This window comes from Anomalospiza imberbis, chromosome 1 (genome assembly GCF_031753505.1).
Source record: "Anomalospiza imberbis isolate Cuckoo-Finch-1a 21T00152 chromosome 1, ASM3175350v1, whole genome shotgun sequence".
Taxonomy (NCBI): domain Eukaryota; kingdom Metazoa; phylum Chordata; class Aves; order Passeriformes; family Viduidae; genus Anomalospiza; species Anomalospiza imberbis.
In genome coordinates, this window is record NC_089681.1 from 106,469,024 (window position 1) to 106,480,514 (window position 11,491).

At 37.5% G+C, this 11,491-nt stretch overlaps 1 protein-coding gene across 2 annotated transcripts; it reads left to right on the top strand.

The window, feature by feature from the left end:
• Positions 1 to 853: 853 nt before the first annotated feature.
• Positions 854 to 11,405, top strand: LZTFL1 (leucine zipper transcription factor like 1). 2 transcript variants are annotated; one of them, XM_068204255.1, is made up of 10 exons: positions 854 to 962; positions 2,840 to 2,964; positions 3,420 to 3,614; positions 4,110 to 4,170; positions 5,051 to 5,119; positions 6,506 to 6,571; positions 6,708 to 6,785; positions 9,116 to 9,289; positions 9,773 to 9,876; positions 10,443 to 11,405. In XM_068204255.1, the coding sequence occupies exons 1-10, from the start codon at positions 960 to 962 to the stop codon at positions 10,459 to 10,461; spliced, it is 894 nt and encodes a 297-aa protein (XP_068060356.1). In that variant the 5' UTR covers positions 854 to 959; the 3' UTR covers positions 10,462 to 11,405. The 2 variants fall into 2 exon arrangements, with proteins under 2 accessions (XP_068060356.1, XP_068060364.1); XM_068204263.1 differs by lacking the exon at positions 854 to 962 and adding an exon at positions 1,406 to 1,524.
• The last annotated feature ends 86 nt before the right edge of the window (positions 11,406 to 11,491 follow it).

The following is an 11,491-nucleotide window of genomic DNA, read 5'->3' on the forward strand; positions in this document are numbered from 1 at the left end:
TGGGCCACCTGCAACGGGTTAGACTTTTTCCATACACTCAGCTGATGGATGCCAGGTTATTTTTCTGCATTTTGTAAACTTTTTGGGTGACCCAGGTGAAAGACTCTGGTGACAGTTACCCCACCTGGAGTACTGGATCCAATTCTGCAGTCCCCAGCACAGGAAAGACACAGACATGTTGGAGTGAGTTCAGAGGAGAGCCACCAAGATGATTAGAGGGATGGGGCACCTCTACTATGAAAGACTGAAAGAACTGGGGCTACTCAGCCTGGAGAAGGCTTTGGGGTGCCCTAATTGTGGCCTTCCAGTACCTGAAGGGAGCCTACAAGTTCCTGTAGTGACAGGACAAGGGACAAGGAATTCAAACTGAAAGAGAGCAGGTTTAGATTAGTTATTAGGAAAATATTCTTTACTGTGAAGATGATGAGGCACTGGAACAGGTTGCCCAGAGAAGCTGTGGATGTCCCAGTCCTGGGAATGTTCAAAGCTGGATGGGGCTTTGAGTAACCTGGCCAGGTGAAAGGTGTCCCTGCCCGTGCCAGGAGGGTGGAACTAGATGATCTTTAAGGTTCCTGTCAACCCAATCCATTCTGTGGTTCTGGGTTGTCCTGCTGACATATTAATGCTTTGCAAAAATCCGTGTTTAGTGAAAAAGCCTTTAGGAAAAAATCCCACGTAAATAAACGTGGGATATTTCCCATGGCGCCTACCTGCCCCTACCGCTTCAGCAGCTCACTGCTACACAGTACAGTTTTCCGAATGGCACCTGAGCACGTAGAAAATACAAAGGTAAAGTTTAAAAAAAAAAAAAGAAAACATCTACTTTGGCTGCTTCCGCTGCGCACGGGTCACGTGAGCGCGCCGCCGCCAATCGGAGCGCGCCGTGGCCGCTCGCGAGGCTTCGGTCTCCATGGCAACGCGGGGCCCGCAGCCGTGCGAGCGCCGGCGGAGCGGCCGCCATGGTGAGTAGCGGGAAGGGGCCCGCCCGGCATTCCCGCTTCATCCTGGCATGAAGCCGCTCCGCCTCGGGCGGCCGGCCCGCAGGAGGGGCAGGGATGCGGTTTGTGGTCATGCGGGAGCTGCTCGGGGCAGCTGCGGCCGCCACCTGCCCTCCTGGGCATCCCTGCCATCCCCGCGGAGACTCCCAGGGCTCGGGGTTTTTGCGGGATGCAGTGGTCAGGTGGCTTATCTGCGTATCAGCGTGGCTGACTCGGACAGCATAAGTGGCCTGTGCTTACGTGTTTATTTACTAGTGTGATTTCCTTGCTCTCTGTAACGAATAGAAGCTTTTCAACTAAAAAAAGCCTCCAGCAACAGCAAAGACATTAATTTTGCTTTCTATATTATCTCTCATCTGCAATATGTGGGACTTTGTGGGCGACATCAGTCTCGCAGCCACACTATGAGAGCTGATTTTATTTAGCGCTGGTGCTTCTTTCTCGGCTGCATTTAGTTTCCAGAGTATTGATTGTTCATCCAGGTATCCCAGGATAGCATTGTCACTGGAGCTTCCCTAAGGACAAGGTGATCAGATGGACTGTTTTGTCTGAGTTATTACGCTGCCGTCTCTCCCCAACATCAGCCAAGCTAACAAAGTACATTGGAGTAAATGAAATGGACCTGCCTTTCCATCAGCTCTCCAGGGACTGTGGTGATAAACTCCCACTCCCCTGTTTGCTTCCTTGTCATTCATGTTACCTGCATGAGCTGAGTAGTTCTGATGTGATTGCCCATGCCAGTAATTCTTTGAAATAGAGGCATGCATAAAAGGGTTACTTAGCCAGGTCTAAAATTGCTTCCTTCTTATTTTGCCCTGGGTTGTTTCTGGGTGTCCTGGTTTAGAGCTGTTGAGAAACAAATTCAGATTATCACTCAAGATCTTCTTCATCAAAAACAGCATGGCCAGCAGGTTAAGGGAAGTGATTCCCCCCTCTGTTTTCATGAGATCCCATCTGGACTGCTGCATAGAGTTCTGGTGTTTCCAGCACAGTAAGGACATGGAGGTGTTGGAGCAAGTCCAGAGGAAGGACATGAAGCTGTCAAGAGCACTAGAGCACTTCCCCTGTGAAAACAGACAAGTTGGGGATGTTTAGTCTGGAGAAGAAAAAGTTGTGGAGAGACCTCATAACAGCCTTCCTACTGTTCATCAGGAACTGCAGCAATAGTTCAGGGCACTAATTGAAAGAGAGTATGTTTAGATTAGATGTACAGAAAAAAATCTTTATTGTGAGGGTGGTGAAGCACTGCAACAGGTTGCCCAGGGAAATTATTGATGCCCCATCCCTGGCAGTGTTCAAAGCCAGGTTGGAGGGAGCTCTGAGTCTAGTGGGAGGTGTGCCTGCCTGTGGCAGAGAGTTGGAACTAGATAGTCTTTAAGGTCCCTTCCAACACATTCTATGATTCTGTGAGAAGTCTCAGGAGTTTACATAAAAAGTAACAAACATAGCATACTTTCCTCTGGGTTTTTTGTTAGTACATCTATGGAAGATACATAATTCAGCTACTTTATGAATGTGTAATGTAGTTCCAAGATATATTTATCCAAGAGCTTTGTCTCCTGGACAGTCCTTCTGGTTCTGATCCTCTGTTTGCCTCTGTCTCTCAGATTCTGTATGACTTTTTTGAGGTTACTTAAATCCTTGCTTCCAAGTACTGGAACTTTCTCACCCACTTATGAGAGGTGCATAGGGACTCGATATATGAAAATATGTTTGTCTGTCACCATGCTAGTTAGAACCCTGTGAAAGCAATCACAGAAACTAGTCAGAAGGCAAGTATTCACAGTACTTATGCTCATTTTTCCTTATGTTTGTCTTTGTGCTTGTATCCTCCTCCGCAGGCAGAGCTGGGCATTAATGAGCACCACCAGAACGAAGTGGTCAGCTACATGCGCTTCGCTCGTTTCAAGCGTGGCATGTGTCTCAAAACAGTAGATTCTTGTTTCCAGGACCTCAAGGACAGCAGGTGCTGTGTGGGGTGGTGCTGAGCAAGAATAAAGCAAAATATGCTAGTAGCAGTGGCAGGTTTGAATACTTTATGGGGCAACTTTTCTCCATTTAGGTTTGTATGTTCTTGTATTTTCCAGAAGTTACAAGTCAAATGCTTTTAAACCCAAGTTTGTCAAATCCTTAGGAATTAACAGAGATATTGACAGCATGACATTGCTGCATGTCTTGCTTCTGATATGTAAATTCGATGCAAGGCTGTAGCTGAATTAATATTTGAGATTTTAATGACTTAAAAGAGAAAATTCAAATACAGTAACCAATTAGTAATGCTGTGGTCATCTAATAATGACTGACAGTGGATGTTTTTAGAAAACATTGCATTATATGAGTGGCGCCTGTGTAGTGAGATCTCATAACAAGGCAGAATTGTTACCTTTATCATACCTGCCTCATCTGGACCTCTCTGTTTAGACTTGTTGATGAGACCTTCACAGTTGACGAGGTGACAGACATGCTGGATGGACTGCAGAGCATTGTACACAGCGAAGTGGAGTCAGAGCTCATAAACACAACTTACACCAACGTTTTACTTCTGCGGCAGCTCTTCTCACAGGCTGAGAAATGGTACCTGAAGTTACAGACAGACGTCTCTGACTTGGAGAATCGGTAACAGCTGTTGGACTATACTTGCAACAATAAGGACACTTCAAAGTGTTGACTATTTGCATTCTTTTCCTAACCACAGAAACCTATTCTTTTACTAATGTATCAATGATAGGTTAGCTTAAATGTTTCCATCTGTAAAATAGCAAGATAGAAAATAATTTCAAAATTGTGAGCAAGATGTTTTATTAGTAATATTCTTACTTGAATTAATCATTTAAGAGCAGGTCACTGGACTCAATTAAAAAGCTTTTGTTATCTGGTTAGATTATATTTTAATTAAGGATGCTAAATCTATTGTAATGCATGTATCATGCCATTACATGACATGATCTGTTGCATTTATGATATTTGTGTAGGACTTCTAACAAGAAATTTAAATGCAAGAAAAAGCATAGCACCAGCTTGGTAAAATGTGTTTCATAATGTAGCTCTTAGTAAAGAAATGCCTCCTTATATTTTTCTTTGGTAAATAAATGCCTCTTTATTTTTTTCAAGAGAATTATTGGACCAGGTTGCTGAGTTTGAAAAGTCAGAATATACATCTTCAAACAAAAAGGTAGAATTTTATTTTAATCAAACCATAATTAAATGTCCTGCGGAGTCATGACAGATGATTAAGATGCTTAGTATTGACTCTTTTTGCTTATGAGAAAACCAAAACCCCACCTTTTTTTTTACAAAACAGTCTTTGAAACTCTCCAAAAAGTCACATTTTGCATTTTGGCACCAAGGCTCTCTCTGAAGTGCCTTGGCTGTTTCCAGAGTGTCTGTTCTGCCCTTCTGGGGTGTGCCTCACACACCTCATCCCATGGTCAGCCAGACCAGGAATATGTGGCAGTGTCTGCTTCTGGGTTCCCTTCCCCTGGCACCAGGGCTGAGACTGGGACATTCGCTTGTCCCAACATGGATCCAAGAGCTGAGAAGATTGCACAGTACAGATATCACTCTAGTTTGTCTTGCATGAATATAGTTGCAAACCTTATTTGATTTGTAGCATAAAGGTGTATTTATATATGTTATATTGTATTTTTATATATATATATATATATATATATATGTTATTTTTAATACCTTAAATGAGAAATTTATTTGGAGCTTTGTAAATACTTTTTACTCTTACAATCACTCAAATATTATGTTCTTCTTACTACTTTTTTCTTTTGGTTGCTGCAGGATTGTCAATCTTCTCTAGAACCACATTTGCAATACTTTTCTGTCTCTATGCGGTATTTTTGTTTAACTTAAGCTCAAAGTGAAGTCCATAACTTAGGAGCCAAGGAAGCAGTAAAAAAGAACTTGAAATAAAAGGTTGTTCATTTGCTTTGCAAAAGAAAGCTGAATTGACTATCAGTAGTTATTTTGCAGGCTAAAGGAGTACTTTTCTTCCCCCGAGAAATATGTATAATTACATTTTTTCACCTTTATTATTTCTTTAGTCCACTGCAGATCCCATTAAACCAAAACTTGCTCCATTAAATGAAGGTGGATCAGAGCTGCTAAACAAGGTAAGAACTTGACTGTTCAGGCAGTTTTGGTCAATGGTCATTCTGCTTATGCAAATGAACTGAATAACTGTACAGTAATATTTGTATAATGTGTCTGTCATTATACAGACATCACAGTAATATATGCGAGAATGTAAAGTAAAATACTAGTAAATTAATAAACATTGTAAAGCATCAGAAATTTGTTGTGCACTTATGATCTCTAACATGTATCGCAGTATCAACCCTTCTTTTGCAAAGACATTTTGGTCTTTGTAGGAATTTATTTTTCCATTTAATGGAGTAAAATAGTAAATTAGTTCCATACAGCTAGCTGGTGCTTCAACAAAGAAGTAAATTAAAATATGCAGCTGGCTGAAATTACCAGGTTATTGAACATTTTCTGTATCACTTGAAGTCAGTCTTATTACATCCATTTTTATTTGTTTTGTAAGTTGGTTAAATTCCTCCTGAAGAAACAGGCAGTTAAAGAATTTGGAATTTACTGGTTTTGAAAACATTTGATTTCTCATTTGCTAAACACTTCTAGAATTACAAAACACTTTCTAGTACTTAATATGATCAATAGTTTTTATTAGATATTGTACTCATTTCGTTCACCTGCACTTTTCAAAAATGTCACACTTCTTACAATACCCTTTTAAGTTTTTGATAATCAAGATAATTAGCAAGGAGTTCTATTTTCTGTTTTCTGTCCTGCATTCCCAATGTTGAGTACAATGTCTGTCTCAAATTGTTGTTATTCACTACAATAATTAAAGCATTCAATAATTCCGACTTTTGTTTATAGGTTAATGTAGTTCTCTTTCAAAAATAATTTCAAAATCGTAACAGTTTTTTTTTTAATATGTACAACTGTTGTCTTTTTGTTTCCCCAAATCATTCAAAATTAATGTGGTGATTTTACTCCGGCTGATAGCCGATAAAACATGGGTATTTCCTGTGACACAGAATAGGATATGCAGTAACTTGATATTTGTCTCTTTTGAAAAGGAACTGCAGATACATTCTTACTTGCCTGTTGACTGAAAATATGAATTATGAGCAACAATGAGATTTGCATCCCTGAACATGCAATTTTTAATCACAAATCTTGTTACTAACAAGATACTGATCTTAATAATCTCAATGCAGTAAAGCATGTGTTTAGTTGAAGAGCCCTGTATGTTACAGTAGAACTGGAGATGTAATTGCTTTCTTACTGAGGCAAAAAAACACAGTAAATAAATTAATTATTAATTTCTTATGAGGGCCATTTTTATAAGTATTTAGGATCTCTTTTCCTTTCCTAAGTTATGAAGTGTATTTTCTTTCCTGAAATATTTGCAAAATCCAGAATGGCACCAGGGTGTGTTCACAAATATTTTCTTGTTCTTTAACCCAAAGACAGTTGCTCATCTCCAAGAAGAAAATGAAAAATTGAAGGCCAGGCTCAGGACCATAGAAACACAGGTAAGTTGCCTGTAATCTTGGATGCCTAATGTTGGTTATATATTTTAAAATATCTAAATAAGAATTGCATGGTTATTATTCTTATGTTTTCAGTTAAGATACATTTCTGATGATTAAAATTTTCAATGTATTGCAGGCTACTGCTGCCCTAGATGAGAAGTCCAAGCTGGAGAAGTCACTGAGGGATTTACAGATGATCCAAGGAGATCAGAAGGTAAATATAATTGTATCCCTCTGCTCCCATTTAACACAACTGTTGCCAGCACATCATGTTGGCATGTATGGTGTGTTCCTTTTCTAGCAAATGCAAGAGTTTTGAGTTAGTGTTGTCCCTGCTGACATTGTTCTGTTCCTGCTAGTCTGTCAGTCAGCAGGTAATCCATAACATTAGTTGATGTTATGACGTATTCAGGAGCTCTCAGGAAGTAGTATTCCAGAATTTATGTTTCCAGGGCTGATATTTGTATTAACAGACACAAATCTATGTCTGTTTGTTTCTCCATGTTTAAGAGCGATACCTAACCTGGTTTTTAGAGCAACACTAAAACACTAATTCTTTTGCACATTTGTCAGTTGATGTTGACATGAACAAGCCAGACTTGCTGCTTCTTTGATGTTTTTGTAGTTTTCCCTATATCAGCATACATAAAAATGTTTCTCTGTTTATTTTTATTACTTGAGGTTCTTAATCTGTTTTGTAAATGAGGACTTCAGCATGGTGAGTTGCTGCTGGCAAAAAAATGTAAGAAGCCTCAATTCATGTTGACACAAATAAATCTCTTCAGGTCACCTGAGTATTTTTCTAAGTTTCTGCCTTTATTTGTCAATAATTAGAATTTTTCAAGTTTCTTCATATGTAATTATGTCTTAAATTTAAAATGTTTCAGTTCAGGTTTTCAACAAAATTAGAACACTTTAATCCCATTATTTTGAGTATTTGACTTTAAAATTCCTGCAATATTTGCAGATTAGGAAGTAAGGTTCAAGATAATAAAACATTTCTATTTTAATTTTCATATTTTAATCCTGGTTTCTTTTTATTTTGCTTTCTACCTGGTTAATGGTATGTACTTGGTTTTCTTAATATGTTAAAAGTTTACATTGTAGCTTTCAAAATTGTATTCAATAATATTTTTAATAGGAAACTTGATTAATCAGTCATGGCAAATATTTTCTTTCTCTGTTTTGTTAAACTTTAAATTATTAAAGGTTTAATATATTAAAGAGGTGTATTAAATCCTGGATAATACTGTTCGTAGTATTAACAGATTGGAACCAAATCTCATCCTGCTTTTCTGGTTAAATATGAATTGGCCTCAGCATCAGGGCTGCTGAGTATCTTCTGCTTTCATATACTAATTTGCCCTCTGTAATCTGTCACTTTTTCTCAGTTGCTCATAAAGCAGTAGATTTCAAACTCTTTGAACAAATAAATGACTGCCAAACCACAACTGGTTCTTAAGGATCAACTCAGCAGATTGATTTTTTAGAAAATTAATAGTTAACAGATGGCTCCACATAGAAAGTGAGAGTCACAGTAACTGGGAATAACTTCCAGCAGTAACTGGGAGTAACTGCTCTGTTGGATCAGTTTAATTTAAGGATATAGAATTTTTGCATAATTGACTTATGTCATGGTTAGAAAATAACAATTAAAATGTACTAAATGGATGTAGTGCTTTTCAACACTGCAGCCTTGGACTCTGTCTCAGAATTCAAAATAAGCTTTTCTTCTGGACAGATACTACTATCAAGTGGTTTCCTATTCTCAGGTCTTAATGTTCCAGATAGAAAAAGGAACATGGATTTCTTAGGTTTTAGATTTTATTGTTTTAGGGTGCTTCTGGTTCAGCCTCATTACACTTTTGAGTTTGAAATTGGGCTTTAAAACCTGAGAATGTTTTGTGTTTAGTTTTATTTAAAAGAAAATCCTTAGAAAAGTTACACAGTTATTATGTTTTATGCCTCAGAGGTGATGTTCAGAAAAGTTTGAGTTGATTCTTCTCGTAAGGAAATGGGAAAGTTGCTTCACAACTTGGAACCTCTTTATGTGAGACACCTGAGAATGGTGCAATGTTCAAACCTGGCTGAGAGTGTGAGCCTTAACACTTTCAGCCTTTCCTACCCATCCTACACTAACAGCTTTGGAAATGTTTCAAAAACACATTGTAACGTAGACATTCAGATCTTAAATGGTAATTTATTGTTTCTGTTTGGTAAATAACTTCTTGTAATGCGATTCATCCTCTGGCTCTAACTAATTCCTAAAGAAGCAAAGTACAGGAACTTAAAATCTCATCTTGGCTGAGAAGACATTCAAGCCATCTTTAAAAAGCATTTATTAACAAGTTTTTAAGTAATGAATCAGTCCCTGCTCTAACTTCTTTTTTAGTTGAAGCACTTCTCATTTAGGCTTTACAGGAGTAACCTGTACATCATTATGAAAAGTGAAGACGTACCTACTTTGTGTGGAATTTTGCACTTAAAGTTTTAATTATTTCTTCTCTTGAATTTGACATATTTTAAATATTTCTTCTGTTGAAGAATAATGCAAACCAGGATATCACTGAACTGGAGAATAAAGTGGCAGCTTTGAAATCCCAGTTTGAGAAGACTTTGAATGACACTACTACAAACCAAAAATTCTTGGAAGAAGACTTGGTGACAACAAAACATGACTTACTGAAGGTTCAGGATCAGCTCTCCACAGCTGAAAAGGTTAGCATTTTATTGTAACGTGAAGATGCATTCCTTACTCACATTTTAACGGATTAGTAATTTAACAAGCACAAGCTACAGGATGCAGAGTTTACCAGGCCACACTATTGCCCTTGTATTTTTGATATTTCAGTGGAAAAGCACATTAAACATAAAATAGCAAACCCACAACTAACTGCATGGTTATAACTAGATGAATATTAAAAATTTGACTATTTGTCTCAATAGAAAATTTTAAATAAAAAGCATATTCCCAGTCTTCTGAAGATTTTTAGCTTGATTTTGTTAGAAAATGAAACTAGGGTATCTGTGGCTGCCCCAGTAATCTCATTTGAATCTACCAGCTGACTTTATCTAAATCTGAGTAAGTTATGGAAAACTAGTATTGTCAGACTAGAGGAGGGAAAGCAAGTTGGTTTTTTTTTTTAATATTTTTCTCTAGTCTTCATAATATGCAAATAATATGTGGATGTTATTATGTAGGAACTGGAGAAGAAATTTCAGCAAACAGCTGCCTATCGCAACATGAAAGAGATTCTCACCAAGAAGAATGAACAGATAAAGGATCTGCGTAGAAGACTTTCCAAGTAAGTGGTGCTGCCCTGTCTGTCCCAAAAAGATCCTTGTTCTGGATCCATGTTCTGCTCCCATTTTGTCTCTAAAACAGTCTATACATTTTTCCTTGAAAAGAACTTCTAATTGGCTATGCCCTGATTTTCCACAAACCAGTCCTTTGAATGGATATTTGGTGTGGTTAGGGCTGGTGTGTGCAACAGCAGCTGCCATGTAGCAAGTAATGAGAGAATTTAGTATGGAGAGCATACAGGATATTCATGGCTGTAGTAGATAAGGCCTCAGGTGCTACACACAGATACAGATGGGAGATGTTCCAGGTGCTTTGGCAATTCTTTGGGTTTGTGGGTAGGTCATTCCCTCATTCTACTATTTGGTAAACTGGCCAGTTTTAAAAGGAGAAAATAGTCTAAAAAGTAAATGCATTTGTCTGTGGCTTAAGTCGTACAGTAAATCTTGACAGAAATGTGTCACTCTTGGATGTAATTTATTGCTTTAGTTTCTTTAGAGACAAAATGTCTTTGAGGTATTTTCTGGTCTGTTTTAACAATTTTTCTGTTTATTCTTTTTTAATCCTCAGATATGAGTCAGAGGACTGAAATACCAAAAAGCATCTGATCTATCAGAAGTTGTCATGGAAAGATGTAGGCTGGTATTATTTTTCAATAATTTTTGTTTTGCATGGTGTATTCTTTGCTTCTAGTGTTTAAAATAACTCTTTATTAATATTAATTTCACACTGAAACTGTTACCTTACTTCCTTGTAAACCTACAATTTACAGGTATTAGTTTCTGCAGTCATGTTTTTAATGGTTAACAACTGACATTTCTTAAGAAATAGCAAACCGGACCTTGTTGAAGAACTGAGGACATTCCTTACAAAAAAAGGAGTTTATTTTTGTTAAAAAAAGAGGGGAAAAAAGACCAAAAATATATGCATTAGAGTTTTTTGATGTCTTCAAGGTGGGAACTCCAGTTGTTACTTTTATGTAGTTAATGTAGTTATGAAGAAGCATTATATGTAAAAATTGCATCAGTGAAAGAGAGTAGGCGGAATAAAAAAGAAACGCTGATTCTGTAATGTTACTTCACACTGGACATGTCATAGCTCAGCAAAGTGTGGTCAGTAGCATTTTACTTGAGGGTGTTCATTAGATAATGAGATAAATATGCTTCATAGCCAGAGTGCTGGACCCTTTCAAATAAAGTTGTGCTTTTTCACTTTAATTGATTTAAAGCAAATTTGAACATCAAAAGACAGATTCTGATTTTGCCAGTATTCTAAATATTGAGATTATAATCTAAATATGCCTAGGAAAGTTAGTGGAGCAACATTTTTGGGAGTAAAGTTATTTTCGATGTTTTCATCTCCTTTCTTAATGTAACCTCACCAGAAAACAGCTTACTTCTCTTGAGTCTTATTCTTGTAATTCTCTGCCTTGCATTTGTTTGTCAGTCACCTAATAGTGCATTCTACTTGTTCATCTGTTCCTGTTCATATGTATCTTGTATTTTACTTCAAATAAAATACTATGTTTTCAAATATTTAACCTTTTAGGAGCTGGGGTTTTTTTTAATGGAAATGTTTTGTATAGCTGCTTTTTTAATATCTGTAGGTCTGGGTGGCAG